An 18211-nucleotide genomic window follows, 5' to 3' on the forward strand; every position below is an offset into this window, starting at 1 on the left:
ATCATCTCACCAGTACTATTATCATCTCACCAACACCATCATCTCACCAACATCATCTTCATCTCACCAACACCATCATCTCACCAACACCATCACCATCATCTCGCCAACATCGTCATCATTTAACCATCGCCATCATCATATGCTCACCACTGCCATCATCATCATCTTATTAACGTCATCAGTCTCGCCTTATCCATATCAGTATTATCTTGATACGGATCATCTCATCATCAGCATCATCTCGATACCCATCATCAGCATCATCTCGATACCCATCATCAGCATCATCTCGATACCCATCATCAGCATCATCTCGATACCCATCATCAGCATCATCTCGATACCCATCATCAGCATCATCAGTCTCAATCAGCTGTCACCAGCGGCATCGTTCAGCCGCCTCGCGCCGTGACGAGGCGGCGAGGGGCCGCGGCGAGAGGGGTGCAGACCCCTCCCCCGCTGCCCCCACACACCCCCCCCCCTTACTTCCCCTCTCTTAAGCCCCACATACCCCCCCCCCCCGTGACGAGCGGAGTCCCTTCGTTAATTAGCGGAAGTAATTAACGCGCGTCACTACATCGTTATCATCGTCTGGACGCGCGGTGGGGGCGGGGAGAGCGAGGCGGGGCGGGGGGCATTGACGCTAACACCCTAACCCCGACTCTCACCCTCACCCCGACCCTCACCCTCACCCCGACTCTCACCCCGACTCTCACCCTCACCCCGACTCTCACCCCGACTCTCACCCTAACTCCGACCCTCACCCTCACCCCGACTCTCACCCTAACCCCGACTCTCACCCTCACCCCGACTCTCACCCTAACCCCGACTCTCACCCTCACCCCGACCCTCACCCCGACTCTCACCCTCACCCCGACTCTCACCCTAACCCCGACTCTCACCCTCACCCCGACTCTCACCCTAACCCCGACTCTCACCCTCACCCCGACCCTCACCCCGACTCTCACCCTAACCCCGACTCTCACCCTAACACCGACCCTCACACTCACCCCGACTCTCACCCTAACCCCGACTTTCACTCTAACCCCGACCCTCACCCTCACCCCGACTCTCACCCCGACTCTCACCCTAACCCCGACTCTCACCCTCACCCCGACTCTCACCCCGACCCTCACCCTAACCCCGACTCTCACCCTCACCCCGACTCTCACCCTCACCCCGACTCTCACCCTCACCCCGACACTCACCCCGACTCTCACCCTAACTCCGACCCTCACCCTCACCCCGACTCTCACCCTAACCCCGACTCTCACCCTAACCCCGACCCTCACCCTCACCCCGACTCTCACCCCGACTCTCACCCTAACCCCGACCCTCACCCTAACCCCGACTCTCACCCAACACCAATCATAAACCCAACCCGAATATGAACTTGGAGCGGCCCTGAGCCCGAATGGTAACGATGATGATGATTTATATCTTACCTCCTTTCCTCCCTTACATCATCATCGCTTTCATTCGCTTTCAACATCTCACCATCCGCAACCTCCACCCCACCATCGCCACCGCGATCACCGATTCTGCGATCTCATCATCCCACACCTCTCTACCCCCATCACCACCACCGCCCCCCCCCCCGGGCCTGACAGGCCACAGCGGCGTGAACCAGCTGGGAGGAGTGTTCGTCAACGGGCGGCCGCTCCCCGACTCCATCCGCCAGAAGATCGTCGAGTTAGCGCACAGCGGCGCGCGGCCCTGCGACATCTCCCGCATCCTGCAGGTGCGCCGCGACATCGCCACAACCATCACTATCATCATCAGCAGCAGCAGCACCATCATCAGCAGCAGCACCATCATCATCGGAACCATCATCATCGGCACCATGATTATAAACATCATCATGAGCATCAGCACCATCATCATCATCATCACCACAATCACCATGATCATAAGCATAATCATCACCACCAATATCTCCGATGTAACACCATCCCTATCACCATCATCACCATAACCATCATCATCGGCACCGTGATCATAAGCATCAGCATCAGCACCATCATCACCATCCCGATCACCATCATCACTATCATCACCATCCCGATCACCATCATCAGCATCAGCACCATCATCACCATCACCACCACCACCATCATCATCATCGATGCGACATCATAATTGTTATAATCGCCATCATCGCCGTGAGACCATGCGCTCGCAAGGTTGCAGTCTCGTTCCCCCACCAGTGGCTGTTGTTGGGAGAACCGAATGGAAGCGTCGCATCGTAAAACCTCGCGACTCCTCATCGTCACCGACCCGTTCAGTGGTCGCGGCGCGGCGGTGCAGGGTGTGCCCCACGCGGCTCGCGGCAGTCCAGGGCTGTGGAGGCAGTAGCGAGGGTTGGTGGTTCACCGCACACACGCGCAGCTGTGGCGAGACTCAACTCATTCCCGTGGGCCTCGAGGAGGGTGCCCTTCCCCGGCTCGCCAGGGAAGGGCAGCGCAGCAGCAAACGTGGCCTCAACTGTTCGCTCTGCGTGCTGTTGAGCGTCGCCTCTCCCCACGCGTGGGGTTGCTCCCGTTTCCTTCCACAAGTAAGCGCTCATTGCCTGCTGGGGCAAGTGCTGTGAGCGAGTAGCTCCCATGAAGGCCGGCACGGGACACGAGGGGGGTATGTGTGTTGGACTTCTTTCGCACCGTACATAGCCCAACCCTGCTACTCGGAGGTGCGGAAACCAGCACCACGCCCGGTCGCCTTTGTGCTCAGGCCAGGCCGAGTGGAGCGAGTGGAGGCTCAGGTTGACATGGAACTCGCCACTGATGGTAGCCGTGGTGGAGCCGTGTGCTCGCCACGGCGGCGGTGGCAGCAGCAGCAGCAGCTGCAGCAGCAGCAGCAGCGCCACTGGACTCGTCACCACAGAGGGCACGGGAGTTGAAACAATGGGGGCGCGTTTCTCAAATCGAGCGCGTTCGTTACTCCGGTTCCACTGGAAACGGTTAGCGGTACAGAAAGACGTGAACCGTTAACCGATTCTGCAAAACGGTTACGAGTGATGGTTTAGTGAACGCGACGCGCGTAAATTAAGGAGGAACGCCGCGGGTCTTGGATTGACGGAATCAGTTTATGTATATATGTGTGTGTGTATATGTGTGTGTGTGTATATATGTGTGTGTGTATATGTGTGTGTGTGTATATATGTGTGTGTGTCTATGTGTGTGTATATATGTGTGTGTGTCTATGTGTGTGTGTATATGTGTGTGTGTCTATGTGTGTGTGTGTATATATGTGTGTGTGTATATGTGTGTGTGTCTATGTGTGTGTGTATATGTGTGTGTGTATATGTGTGTGTGTATATGTGTGTGTGTCTATGTGTGTGTGTCTATGTGTGTGTGTGTATGTGTGTGTGTATATGTGTGTGTGTCTATGCTATGTGTGTGTGTCTATGATATGTGTGTGTGTCTATGCTATGTGTGTGTGTATATATGTGTGTGTGTATATGTGTGTGTGTATATGTGTGTGTGTATATGTGTGTGTGTATATGTGTGTGTGTATATGTGTGTGTGTATATGTGTGTGTGTCTATGTGTGTGTGTCTATGTGTGTGTGTCTATGTGTGTGTGTCTATGCTATGTGTGTGTGTATATATGTGTGTGTGTCTATGCTATGTGTGTGTGTATATGTGTGTGTATATATGTGTGTGTGTGTGTACGTGTGTGTGTCTATATGTGTGTGTATATATCGTCGTGTGTAATGTACGTGAATATTATGTATATGTGTAGTATATAATATGCGTGTATGTTTGCGTGTGGATGCATATGTATCTAATTGTGTACTTACCGTATATATGTGTATTTATACGTGTACGTTTGTGTATTTACGTGCGTATGAATGTGTCTGTCGAGGCTGTAGGGGGATCTTTGTCTCTGTGTGCTGTGTATGCGTGTGGATTAGTGGTGGTAAACGATATCCAGTAAACCGGTAACCGTTTTCGAATCGATGAACCGCTCTGAAAGTGAGGAGGAACCCGGTGACCCTCGTGGGGTATATCTTTGTTTTGGTGACGAACGCGCGCGGATTGGCAACAAACGGCACGGCGGCTCGCGGCAGCGCACGTCCAGTGCGATACCCACTCACCTGTCAACTACCTTCACTCACCTGTCAACTACCTTCACTCACCTGTTGTGTCAACTACCTTCACTCACCTGTCAACTACCTTCACTCACCTGTCAACTACCTTCACTCACCTGTCAACTACCTTCACTCACCTGTTGTGGCAACTACCTTAACTCACCTGTCAACTACCTTCACTCACCTGTCAACTACCTTCACTCACCTGTTGTGGCAACTACCTTCACTCACCTGTCAACTACCTTCACTCACCTGTTGTGGCAACTACCTTCACTCACCTGTCAACTACCTTCACTCACCTGTCAACTACCTTCACTCACCTGTTGTGGCAACTACCTTCACTCACCTGTTGTGTCAACTACCTACACTCACCTGTTGTGGCAACTACCTTCACTCACCTGTTGTGGCAACTACCTTCACTCACCTGTTAACTACCTTCACTCACCTGTCAACTACCTTCACTCACCTGTCAACTACCTACACTCACCTGTTGTGGCAACTACCTTCACTCACCTGTTGTGTCAACTACCTACACTCACCTGTTGTGTCAACTACCTTCACTCACCTGTTGTGTCAACTACCTTCACTCACCTGTTAACTACCTTCACTCACCTGTTGTGGCAACTACCTACACTCACCTGTCAACTACCTTCACTCACCTGTTGTGGCAACTACCTTCACTCACCTGTCAACTACCTACACTCACCTGTTGTGGCAACTACCTACACTCACCTGTTGTGTCAACTACCTTCACTCATCTGTTGTGGCAACTACCTTCACTCACCTGTCAACTACCTTCACTCACCTGTTGTGTCAACTACCTACACTCACCTGTTGTGTCAACTACCTACACTCACCTGTCAACTACCTTAACTCACCTGTTGTGTCAACTACCTTCACTCACCTGTTGTGTCAACTACCTTCACTCACCTGTTGTGGCAACTACCTTCACTCACCTGTCAACTACCTTCACTCACCTGTCAACTACCTTCACTCACCTGTTGTGTCAACTACCTTCACTCACCTGTCAACTACCTACACTCACCTGTTGTGGCAACTACCTTCACTCACCTGTTGTGTCAACTACCTTCACTCACCTGTTGTGGCAACTACCTTCACTCACCTGTCAACTACCTTAACTCACCTGTTGTGTCAACTACCTTCACTCACCTGTTGTGTCAACTACCTTCACTCACCTGTTGTGGCAACTACCTTCACTCACCTGTCAACTACCTTCACTCACCTGTCAACTACCTTCACTCACCTGTTGTGGCAACTACCTTCACTCACCTGTCAACTACCTTCACTCACCTGTTGTGGAAACTACCTTCACTCACCTTGTCAACTACCTTCACTCACCTGTTGTGGCAACTACCTTCACTCACCTGTCAACTACCTTCACTCACCTGTCAACTACCTTCACTCACCTGTCAACTACCTTCACTCACCTGTTGTGGCAACTACCTTCACTCACCTGTTGTGTCAACTACCTTCACTCACCTGTTGTGGCAACTACCTTCAACTCCTCAGTTAGAAACATAATGTCACGTTCATGTGCGGCAAAACTGTAACTGTGTGCTTTTATGTTCTGTTTTTCTATTGCGGTTACTGGTAGCGCGTATTCGTAGCGAGTTTGTGTGTTGTATATGATGTGTGCGTGTGTGTATTGTATGTGTAGATACGTGTGTAATGTATGTGTATACGTCTTTGTATATTAGTGTGTATTCCGTATGTACCAACTAAGCCTTTCGGTCGACTCAGCCTTAAATGAGTACTGTCCCTGATGCGGTGTGTAAACATCAGCCACGTGTCAGCCTTCATCGATGCCGCTCGCTCACAGCTCTTGCTCCAACAGTCTGCGCAGGCGACACGGGGGATCTTTGTCTTTGTCTAATACACCGCGGTGAGTGTGCGAGGAACGGTGACAAGAGTGGTCACTTCCCTGCGCTACGAACCCAGTAGTGGGGAGACAAAGGCAGTCGGGCGTCGTTCTGGCCCTTCGTGTGCCACCACCAAACCCTGATCGGTTCTTGCTAATAACACTTCCCCCAACAGCATACGTAGGCTACCAGGGGGGTCTTTGTCTGTGTGTACGTGGAGAGGCACTGACAGTGAGTGGGGCTCAGGCAGAACGCGTCACCGTGGTCGAGACTGATTACGGAGTGGCAGCCACGCGCAGGGACACGCGTCCGAGAGGAGGAAGTCCGCCTGGGAGATGGAGCGGTGATGTCCGCTCGCGCGCAGATGCCGGGTGGATTGTAATTGTTACATCGCGGGATCGTAAGCGGTGGCAACGGGTTAGGGAGGCCTTCATCCAGCAGTGGATTAAACTTGACTCATGGTAATGATGTTAATGATGATGATGTTAATTATGATAATGTTAATGATGATGATGTTAATGATGATGATGCTAATGATGATGATGTTAACGATGCGTCCTGGGATGACTCGGCATGGTTTTTGAGAAGCAAAGTGGTCGAGCGGAATAGTGGAGGTGGTGTTGGTGGACGTGGTGGTGGTGTTGGTGGTAGTGGTGGTGTTGGTGGTGTTGGTGGAGGTGGTGGTGGTGTTGGTGGAGATGGTAGTGGTGGTGTTGGTGGACGTGGTGGTGGTGGTGGTGGTGGTGGAGGTGGTAGTGGTGGTGTTGGTGGAGGTGGTGGTGTTGGTGGACGTGGTGGTGTTGGTGTTGGTGGAGGTGGTGGTGTTGGTGGAGGTGGTAGTGGTGGTAGTGGTGGTGTTGGTGGAGGTGGTAGTGGTGGTGTTGGTGGAGGTGGTAGTGGTGGTGTTGGTGGAGGTGTTGCAGGAGGTTGATGATGACTTGACGACGATGATGATTGAGGAGGTGATGATGATGGAAAAGGTTGACGATGATTGAGGATGTTGATTGATAATGATGATGACAATGACGACAACATAACCACGCCGATGATGAGACGACTGTTGCTGATAAAGTTGCTGCTGATAATGATGATGTAGCTGCTGCTGCTGATCATGATGATTGTGGAGTTGTGCTGCTGATGCTACTGATGATGACAAGTTTGCTGCTGCTTCTAATGATGATGAAGTAGCTGCTGATGATGATGATGAGGTTACTGCTGATGCTACTGATGATGATGTTACTGCTGCTGATGATGAAGTTACTAGTGAAGTTACTGCTGATGCTACTGATGATGATGTTACTGTTGCTGGTAATGAGGTTGCTGCTGCTGGTAATGAGTTTGCTGCTGATGAGGTTGTCGCTACCGCCGCCACTGCTGCTGATGATGTTGTTATTGCTGCTGCTGCTGATGTTGTTATTGCTGCTGCTGATGTTGTTATTGCTGCTGCTGTTGTTGTTATTGCTGCTGCTGATGTTGTTATTGCTGCTGCTGTTGAAGTTATTGCTGCTGCTGATTTTGATATTGCTGCTGCTGCTGTTGAAGTTATTGCTGCTGCTGATGTTGTTATTGCTGCTGATGATGTTGTTATTGCTGCTGCTGATGTTGTTATTGCTGCTGCTGATGTTGTTATTGCTGCTGCTGCTGTTGTTACTGCTGCTGCTGCTGACGAGGTGAGCGAGGGTGCGGGAGGAGGGAGTGAGCGCGCCCGTTGTCGCCCGCTGTTTAACGCAGCAGCGCTCCTCTCGAGTGCAGGTGTCCAACGGCTGCGTGAGCAAGATCCTGGGCCGCTACTACGAGACGGGCTCCATCCGCCCGCGAGCCATCGGCGGCAGCAAGCCGCGCGTGGCCACGCCCGAGGTGGTGGGGAAGATCGCGCAGTACAAGCGGGAGTGCCCCTCCATCTTCGCGTGGGAGATCCGCGACCGCCTCCTCTCCGACGGGGTTTGCACCAGCGACAACATCCCCAGCGTGAGTGGTGGGGAGGGTGGGGGGAGGGTGGGGGGAGGTGTGGGGGGGGGATCAGCGACAACATCCCCAGCGTGAGTAGTGGGGAGGGTGGGGGGAGGTGTGGGGGGGTCAGCGACAACATCCCCAGCGTGAGTGGTGGGGAGGGTGGGGGGAGGTGTGGGGGGAGGTGTGGGGGGGGGGGGATCAGCGACGACTTCAGCAGCATGAGTGGTGGGGAGGGTGGGGGGAGGTGTGGGGGGGTCAGCGACAACATCCCCAGCGTGAGTGGGGGGAGGTGTGGGGGGAGGTGTGGGGGGAGGTGTGGGGGGGGTCAGCGACAACATCCCCAGCTTGAGTGGTGGGGAGGGTGGGGGGGAGGTGGGGGGAGGTGGGGGTAGGTGGGGGGGGGGTCAGCGACAACATCCCCAGCGTGAGTGGTGGGGAGGGTGGGGGGAGGTGTGGGGGGTAGCATGAGTAGGAGTTAGGGGGTTAGGGGATGGAGTGAGTGCGTGCGTGGATCGGTGAGCGTCTGGGCAACTGAGTGGGCGAGTGAGCGTGAGTGAGTGATTGGGGTGAGTGAGCAGGTGAGTAGGTGCGGATGAGCGTGAGGGCGAGCGGACGAGCGAGTGACTGTCCGAGTTGGCGAGCCGATGGCTCCATGAGCAACCGAGCGAAGCATTCCCAGTGGCAGAGGAGTCGCCGCCACAGCGCGCGCGTCTCTCGCCCGCACAGGTCTCCTCCATCAACCGGGTGCTGCGCAACCTGGCGAGCGAGAAGCAGGGAATGGGGGGCACCGACGGCGTCTACGACAAACTGCGGCTGCTCAACGGGGGGCAAGGGGGGGCCGAGTGGGCGGCGCGGTCCGCCTGGTACCCCGGCAGCCCCCTCTCAGCAGGTACGGTGCCCCCCTCCTTCTACACCCCTCCTACTCCCCCCTCCTACTCCCCCCCTCCTACTCCCCCCCCCTCCTACTCACCCCCTCCTACTCACCCCCTCCTACTCACCCCCTCCTACTCACCCCCCTCCTACTCCCCCCCTCCTACTCCGCCCCCCCTCCTACTCACCCCCTCCTACTCACCCCCTCCTACTCACCCCCTCCTACTCACTCCCTCCTACTCCCCCCCTCCTACTCACCCCCTCCTACTCCCCCCCCTCCTACTCCCCCCCTCCTACTCCGCCCCCCCTCCTACTCACCCCCTCCTACTCCCCCCCCTCCTACCCCCCCGTAATTGACTCCCCTTGGACTCAACCTCGACTCTTAACTCCACTGCACCTCGACTCTGTCTCGACTCTGTCTCGACTCCACCTTGCCCCCAACCTCGACTCCATCTGGACGCCGCCTTGACACTGCACCCCCCCGCACCCCCCGCACCCCCGCACCCCCCGCACCCCCCCGCACCCCCCCCCTCGTCACCGTTTGTTGGCCGCGAGCGGAAATCGAATTCGGGTCGCGGGGTTCGAGCGCGGTGCGCTAACCGCCGCGCCACCGCTCACCGCGCGTGCAGACGGATGCGTTCAGTCGCACAAGCTGGGGGGCGGGGCCGGTGGGGGAGGCTCCGCGGGGGGCGGGGCTGGCGGGGTGGGCTCGGCGGGGGGCGGGGCTGGCGGGGGGGGCGAGAACGGAGCTGCGAGTTCCGCGAGCGACGACTCGGAGGAGGCCCAGATGCGGCTGCAGCTGAAGAGGAAGCTGCAGAGGAACCGCACCTCGTTCACCCCGGAGCAGATCGAGGCGCTCGAGAAAGGTGGGGAGTGAAGAGCGTGCGCGCGCGTGTGTGCGCGTGTGTGTGTGCGCGCGCGTGTGTGCGCGTGTCCGTGTGCACGTGTGCTTGCGTGTCTGCGCGTGTCCGTGTCCGTGTGCACGTGTGCGTGTGCGAGACTGCGTGTGTGTGTGCCCGTGTGTGTGTGCGCGCGCGTGTGTGCGCGTGTCCGTGTGCACGTGTGGGTGCGTGTGTGCGCGTGTCCGTGTCCGTGTGCACGTGTGCGTGTGCGAGACTGCGTGTGTGTGTGCGGTAGGGTAGCGGTGAGGATGTAATGAGTGGTTGTGCAAGTGTGTGAGTGGTGTACGTGTGTGTGATTGTGTGGGGAGCGGTAATACAGCGGTTAGCGCGCTGCGCTACGAACCCAAGTTCGATTCTCGCTCCCGGTCAACACGAGTGACGATTATCTGAACTGGTCCTGGGCCTGCCCTAGGTCGACTTAGCCTTCAACTGAGTACCTGGTGAGGTGTGTAGACATCGCCACTAGGGAGACAAAGGCGACCGGTCTTGGTTTTGGCCACCTACCCACCCCCTCGTGAGCCGAGCCGGCCTTCATAGGGACTCGCGAACAGCACTTGCCCCAACAGTCGGACAAGGCTATACAGCGGATCTTTGTCTTTGTGTGCCTGGCCTAAAACGTCAAACGGCCAGCGACAAACATCGCTGTCAAATGATTCATAATTAGTTTCATCGTTTGTTTATTTTGGGTTATACCCTGTAGGTATATTGCCAATTGTTAAACCATAATCGTTCACCACGCGGACAACTCGATTGGAGCAATGCGTGGGAAGAAGCAGAAGATAAGTGAGGGGAACTGCGGTGTGGCGAGTGAATGAGTGTTTGTGTGAGTGAGTGGGTGCGTGGGTGAGTGGTGGGTGAGTGGTTGGTGAGTGAATGAGTGGGTGAATGAGCGGGTCGGTGAGTGAATGGGTGGGTGATTGGGTGGGTGAGTGGGTGACTCCTCAAAACGGGTGGAGGAATCGGTGAGTGACGCTCTCAAGGGAGCAGTCACCATGGCAGCAGTAGCGATAGAAGAGTGACAAGGGGGTAACTGGCGTCCGGTGATTGAGCGAGGCGCCGGAGTGAATCGGTGATTGCTGAGTCACCAATCAACCCCGAGTGCTTCGCGTTGAATTCACACTGTTGCGGTGGTTGCTGTTGTGGTTGCCGTAGTTGTTTCAGTGTCTATGTGGTGGTGGTTGTTGTTGTTGTGTGGGTGCAGAGTTCGAGAGGACTCACTACCCAGACGTGTTCGCGCGGGAGCGACTCGCCTCGAAAATAGACCTCCCTGAGGCGCGCATCCAGGTGAGGTGGGGGGGGAGTAGGTGAGGGAGGGGTGGGGGAGGGGTGGGGGAGGGTGGGGGGGACAGGTCTTCGTCTTCTGCTGTCGTACGGCCGATGTCGATGCAGAACAAGAACGACAATTCCACAGCCGCGTGGCCAAGCCAGGTAACCGCGTGGCGAGTGTCTCGCTGCGATGTCTCCTCGGCCCGGGAGAGTCTCTCGGTGTCCAGCTGGAGGATCCTCGTCCCAGGGCCGAGCTGGCGCGTAGACGGCAGAGGGCAGCCAGGCAGAGCCGAGCGAGGGGCCATGGACAGGCGAGGGTGGGGGCTCGAGAGGGGGAGTGGGGGGTTGTTGTCGGGGTGGCACGTGACCTACACCTGTGTGGAGGCTGCACAGCGGTGCCCCTGTCGCTGTTTGCGCCACAGCCCCAGCGGGTGGGCAGGGACAGTCCTTGGGAATTGAGCTCAAGTGGATGCCGGGAATCCCGTGGCGAGACAGGAGAAGCCGTGCAGGGGTCCGGAAGGGAACGTGGCAGGCGAGTGGTGCGGGGGGGCAAGATGGGGGAGGATGGGGGAGGATGGGGGAGGATTTGGCAGGATGGGGGAGGCAACTTGGAGGTTGGGAAAGCAACGTGGCAAGCGCCTGGTGTAGATGAGATTGTGTCTCACACCACAAAGGAGTGCCTCTCACACCACGTGTCTCACACCACACGTGTGTCTCACACCACACGTGTGTCTCACACCACGTGTGTCTCACACACCACGTGTGTCTCTCACCACACGTGTGTCTCACACCACACGTGTGTCTCACACCACACGTGTGTCTCACACCACACGTGTGTCTCACACCACACGTGTGTCTCACACACCACGTGTGTCTCACACCACACGTGTCTCACACCACACGCGTGTCTCTCACCACACGCGTGTCTCACACCACACGCGTGTCTCACACCACACGCGTGTCTCACACCACACGCGTGTCTCACACACCACGTGTGTCTCACACCACACGTGTGTCTCACACCACACGTGTGTCTCACACCACACGTGTGTCTCACACACCACGTGTGTCTCACAACACACGTGTGTCTCACACCACACGCGTGTCTCTCACCACACGCTGTGTCTCACACCACACGCGTGTCTCTCACCACACGTGTGTCTCACACCACACGTGTCTCTCACCACACAGGTGTGGTTCTCTAACCGCCGCGCCAAGTGGAGGCGCGAGGAGAAGTTGCGCAATCAGAGGCGGCAGGGGGGAGCGGGGGGAGGGGGTCCCGCGGGGGCCGGGGGAGGGGTGCCCTCGAGCAGCCACATCCCCATCAGCAGCAACTTCAGCGCGGGGGTCTACCAGCCCCTGGCGCAGCCCGCGGCTCCCGGTACCCCCACCCGCTCTCCCCACTCCCCCACCTCGTCCACGACGCTCCACCTCCTTCACGACGCCCTCCACCACAGCCTCCATCATCAAGGTCGATCGTCACCTCCACCGTGACGCCCACGCCATCATCACCACACCTCATAACCAACTCCATCACGATCCCTTCACCGAGTCCGCGTGCCAGTGAGTGCGTGTCGTGCGTGTCACCCGTGTACCCGTGTGCCAGCGCGTGTAGCAGCGCGTGTAGCAGTGCGTGTGCCAGTGTGCCAGTGGGTGTACCAGTGTGCCAGTGTGTCAGTGCGTGTACCAGTGTACCAGTGCGGTTACCAGTGGGTGTACCCGTGTGCCAGCGAGTGTGCCAGTGGGTGTAGCAGTGCGTGTAGCAGTGCGTGTACCAGTGTGCCAATGCGTGTGCCAGTGTGCCAGTGGGTGTACCAGTGTGCCAGTGTGTCAGTGCGTGTACCAGTGTACCAGTGCGGTTACCAGTGGGTGTACCCGTGTGCCAGCGAGTGTGCCAGCGGGTGTGCCAGTGGGTGTAGCAGTGCGTGTAGCAGTGCGTGTACCAGTGTGCCAGTGCGTGTACCCGTGTGTCAGTGGGTGTAGCAGTGTGCCAGCGAGTGTGCCAGTGGGTGTAGCAGTGCGTGTAGCAGTGCGTGTACCAGGGCGGTTACCAGTGGGTGTAGCAGTGTGCCAGTGAGTGTGCCAGTGGATGTAGCAGTGCGTGTAGCAGTGCGTGTACCAGTGCGGTTACCAGTGGGTGTACCCGTGTGCCAGTGGGTGTAGCAGTGTGCCAGTGAGTGTGCCAGTGGATGTAGCAGTGCGTGTAGCAGTGCGTGTACCAGTGCGGTTACCAGTGGGTGTACCCGTGTGCCAGTGGGTGTAGCAGTGTGCCAGTGCGTGTAGCAGTGCGTGTACCAGGGCGGTTACCAGTGGGTGTACCCGTGTGCCAGTGGGTGTAGCAGTGTGCCAGTGAGTGTGCCAGTGGATGTAGCAGTGCGTGTAGCAGTGCGTGTACCAGTGCGGTTACCAGTGGGTGTACCCGTGTGCCAGTGGGTGTAGCAGTGTGCCAGTGAGTGTGCCAGTGGATGTAGCAGTGCGTGTAGCAGTGCGTGTACCAGTGCGGTTACCAGTGGGTGTACCCGTGTGCCAGTGGGTGTAGCAGTGTGCCGGTGCGTATATCTGCGTGATAGTGGCCCAGTTCTACGAGACGACGGGCATCGCCGCCTCCGTTCGTTTTCATGTCCCCCTCCCGCCGCCCCCGCTTCGTCGGCTCGCTCCGCGGCTGCGTGAGTCACGGCCACGCGGCTTCGCCCCACGCCTGAATCTCTCGACCCCCCCCCGTGCCCCCCCCCCCCGTGCTCCCCAAGGCGCGATGCTGGGCCGCAGCGACTCGATGCTAGGGGGCTCGTACGGGGCTCTACCCTCCATGCCCAGCTTCAGCATGGCGGGGAACCTCCCCGTGCAGGTGAGACACAGAGACACGGAGACACGGGGAGAGACGGAGACACAGAGAGATACAAGGCCAGGCAGGGAGATACGGAGACACACAGAGACACTTGGAGAAACACGGAGACACTTGGAGACACAGGGAGAGACGGAGACACAGAGAGATACAAGGCCAGGCAGGGAGATACGGAGACACACAGAGACACTTGGAGAAACACGGAGACACTTGGAGACACAGGGAGAGACGGAGACACAGAGAGATACAAGGCCAGGCAGGGAGATACGGAGACACACAGAGACACTTGGAGAAACACGGAGACACTTGGAGACACAGGGAGAGACGGAGACACAGAGAGATACAAGGCCAGGCAGGGAGATACGGAGACACACAGAGACACTTGGAGAAACACGGAGACACTTGGAGACACAGGGAGAGACGGAGACACAGAGAGATACAAGGCCAGGCAGGGAGATACGGAGACACACAGAGACACTTGGAGAAACACGGAGACACTTGGAGACACAGGGAGAGACGGAGACACAGAGAGATACAAGGCCAGGCAGGGAGATACGGAGACACACAGAGACACTTGGAGAAACACGGAGACACTTGGAGACACAGGGAGAGACGGAGACACAGAGAGATACAAGGCCAGGCAGGGAGATACGGAGACACACAGATACACTTGGAGAAACACGGAGACACTTGGAGACACAGGGAGAGACGGAGACACAGAGAGATACAAGGCCAGGCAGGGAGATACGGAGACACACAGAGACACTTGGAGAAACACGGAGACACTTGGAGACACAGGGAGAGACGGAGACACAGAGAGATACAAGGCCAGGCAGGGAGATACGGAGACACACAGAGACACTTGGAGAAACACGGAGACACTTGGAGACACAGGGAGAGACGGAGACACAGAGAGATACAAGGCCAGGCAGGGAGATACGGAGACACACAGAGACACTTGGAGAAACACGGAGACACTTGGAGACACAGGGAGAGACGGAGACACAGAGAGATACAAGGCCAGGCAGGGGGACACGGAGACACACAGATACACTTGGAGACACGGGGAGACACGGGGGGACACGGAGACGCTGGTATACTGGGAGACACGGGGATCCAAAGATAAACGGGGTAGGGGGAGGCAGAGGAAGATGGAGCGAGAGTAACAAGGAGACACGGAGCAGGGAGAGACACAGATGCACAGGGGCGGAGCCAGAGACCCACAGACCCACGACTGACAATTTGTATAAGAATGTCCACTATGATGAGCGCGTTAAGGCTATGATTGTGTGTGCGTGTGTCCGTGCGTGTGTCCGTGCGTGTGCCCGTGTGTCCGTGCGCGTGCCCGTGTCCGTGCGTGTGTCCGTGCCCGTGTCCGTGCGTGTGCCCGTGTGCCCCGTCGCCACGGCCGCGCGGCTGGTGTGTGACTGGGACCGCGCGGCGCGCCTCCGCGCCCAGCCCGGCGTGGGCACGCAGACGGCCTCCTACTCGTGCATGCTGCCCTCCAACCCCGCCGTGTCGTCCTCGCGCGCCTACGATACGTACACGCCGCCACACATGCAGGCGGGCCACATGGGCACGGGGCCCTCCTCCACGGGTGAGCGGGCACGCGGGCACGCGCGCGTACACACTGACACACTGACACACTGGCACACTGGCACACTGACACACTGACACACAGACACACACTGGCACCCAGACACACACTCGCACTGGCACACGACACCCAGCCACTGTCGCAGTGGGGTGTGTTGCGAGGGTGTGTGTGTGTGGGCGGTAGGGAATATTTGCCGGCAATGTTTTGCTGAAACTCGCCCGCCCCCTCCCCTTATCCCCCCTGACTCCCATCGCCCTCCCCCGGCACCCCCCCCCCCCTGCTCCCTCCCCCCCCTTACAGGGCTCATCTCCCCGGGGGTCTCGGTTCCCGTGCAGGTGCCTGGTACTGACCCGGATCTCCCCCAATACTGGCCGCGTCTACAGTAGCGCGCCGCCTCTCTCCTGCGATGGGCGGTGGGGGGAGGAAGGGGTGGAGGAGGGGCGGGGTGGAGGAGGGGCGGGGTGGGGTACCCCCCCCCCCCGATCACCCCTCCCACCCGCCTTGAACCCCCAAACTACTGAACCCCCCCGACCGCCTCCGGACCCAATTGTGGGGTCAGGGTTCGCAATCCCTGTCGGGGTCAAACTGACCTGACGTGACCCCACCCCCAACGCGATTAACCCCGCCCCCCGTCCCCCCCACTTACCAATCAGCCCAAGTAAAAATCAATTCCCCAATCATCTGATCTGGGTATTGTAATCATCGGATAGCAAATAGAAAAGCGGAATAAATTAATTGGGAAGAGACGAAGTATACACTGCTACTTGTACAGCAACAAAAACCGACGAGGTACAAATTATAAACATTACAACAATATGTGCGTTCGCTCGACTCGCCAGTGTGGCCACCAGCGTCACGGGGCGAGAACCCCGTGACGGTGCGTGGCTGTGGGAGCCAACCTCGGCAGGAGCCTTGCTCCGTCTCCACTCACACGGCTGAGGCCGCCGACAGCCCCAGCAGCAGCATCTGTTTGGCCAAACTGCGGACCGGTTTCGACTTTCTGGGTCTCATCAGCAGTCTGGCATTGCCAGATGCCATTGGCACGAGCAATGCCACATGCAGTGGCCTGGTGGTGCGTGGGGGGGGGGGGGTTGGAGGTCTCTCGTGGCGTAATGACGTCATCATCGTTTCCACAGCAGTTAAACGTGTGGGTTATCTGTAATTACTATAATTATTCATATTATTAATTAATATTCGTCCCGAGTGTGTGTGTCCCGTGTTACTCGCTTGGTCACGACAACTCAAACCCTGCCCTCGAGTCGAACCCATCCATCCATGACCCCCCCTCCCTCCCTCCCGTGACCCTCTTACTCCCGCTCCACGTTTCCATAAACGAAAAAATAAAATTGTGAAACAAAACGAAATCCTCTCCCCGCGTTCCCTCTCGCCCGCCCCACCCTCGTCCCGACTCCAAGTCAAGTCGCCAACACCCGGGGGTCACTCTTCTCCACAAACTCCTCAATCACTTCTGTCATCACGATAGCGAGGATATCGCGGCGGAGTGGTGATTATGGTGATGATGATGATCGGGCTGCAATTCGTAAATTCCTCCCCAAAATTCGATCCCAACTGTGCTGTCGGTGTCACGGCCATGCGACGGGAAATCCTCCAACTGGACGTCTCGCGTGGCCGAGGCATCCCAGCCCGCGTGAGCAGCCCGCGCGAGCCAAGGGACCGTGGGCCGAGTCGACCCGAGTTCGACTCCTCGTCGGGTCCCACCCACGAGGAGTCGAACTCGCGAGCCGCTCGCCGAGCCACGCGGCCGGAGATGAAAATCGCGCCATCTCAACGCGACCTCATCGTCGTCGTCTGCGATAACGAGGTCGTGTTGGAGAGGCTCCCTGTAGCTCCCTCTGTTGGAGCCCTCATCTGCCGGCAGTGGCGTGAGCGAGCAATTGCAGGGCTGCGCCTTCACGTGTTTTTTTGATCGTAGATTGCAAGGAGCCAGATCGGGTTGGCACGACCGACGAGTCATGAGGCCAATTGAAAACAAAAATCATCATCAGCCGTGAACAATGCACTGCTGGATGAAGGCCGGGGTCACGTGATGTAAACCCGGCCGGCGCCTGAGCCTGACCGCACCACGAGCTGATCTCTCACCATCGCTCCCTTACTCCAAAGGGCCCGAAACAAAACGAGTCAAAACCTTCAGGCGAATTTCAGGACAGCCTCGGGGTACGTACACAGCCTGTTGCGGGCAGCTACAAAGTCCACGCATCGGTGCAGCGCGCAGCAAACGCTCGCTCGCACGAAACAGCCACCCCCGACCCCCGCGATGAGGAGGTCGCAAGTCGGTTCTGTGGAGCCAGGGGAGAGGTCAGCTGCATCGGAGTCTCGTTGTGCAAGAGGCGCCTGGGGCCTGACCCCACTCGCCGCCCCTGCTGCTGCCGGGAGGCGATGGTTGCGGCGGAATTTGTAATCCCAATCGAGTAAACAATTTGCGGGATAATTGTCGAATTTGCCAAATCTGGAATCATGAGGCCGGTCACACAATGGCCGACTGCTGCGAAATGACGCCTGTAGCCGTCGTCACGTTCGGGCGATAACCAGGGCGTCCCGCTCCATTCCAACCGCGAACCTCTGCCACGCAACAAGAAGAAGCCTCGAGGTGTGGGCGACTCGAGAACGGATAGAAAATCAACCCCCACCCCTCCCCCTTGGCTTCGCGGGCTTCAGTGGCGTGGGAGTTGCATCGTCGCCCTGAAACGTGACCGGCCCTACGCGAACGGCGATCACCTGCAAACCGCTCGTGTTTCTGAATCTGTTACCGGTTTAGAAAGCCAGAAACCGGTTACCGGTAACAGTCGCGA

The 18211-nt window shown here is 57.4% G+C and overlaps 1 protein-coding gene across 2 annotated transcripts in view; it reads left to right on the forward strand.

Annotated features, from left to right (window-relative positions):
* LOC133351377 (paired box protein Pax-6-like) overlaps positions 1–18206 on the forward strand; it is a 41327-nt gene extending 23121 nt beyond the window's left edge. Inside the window, exons 3-11 of one of the 2 annotated variants that reach the window (XM_061566524.1) lie at positions 1614–1744; positions 7724–7939; positions 8651–8798; positions 9472–9660; positions 10898–10980; positions 12154–12343; positions 13710–13807; positions 15263–15401; positions 15702–18206. In XM_061566524.1, coding sequence (XP_061422508.1) covers positions 1614–1744; positions 7724–7939; positions 8651–8798; positions 9472–9660; positions 10898–10980; positions 12154–12343; positions 13710–13807; positions 15263–15401; positions 15702–15787 — 1280 coding nt within the window. In that variant the 3' untranslated portion in view covers positions 15788–18206. Of the gene's footprint in view, positions 1–1613; positions 1745–7723; positions 7940–8650; positions 8799–9471; positions 9661–10897; positions 10981–12153; positions 12434–13709; positions 13808–15262; positions 15402–15701 lie in introns of those variants that run through there. The other variant, XM_061566522.1, reaches the window with a different exon arrangement.
* The last annotated feature ends 5 nt before the right edge of the window (positions 18207–18211 follow it).

This window comes from Lethenteron reissneri, chromosome 37 (genome assembly GCF_015708825.2).
Source record: "Lethenteron reissneri isolate LAM-NWPU_2019-01 chromosome 37, ASM1570882v1, whole genome shotgun sequence".
Classification (NCBI taxonomy): Eukaryota; Metazoa; Chordata; class Hyperoartia; order Petromyzontiformes; family Petromyzontidae; genus Lethenteron; species Lethenteron reissneri.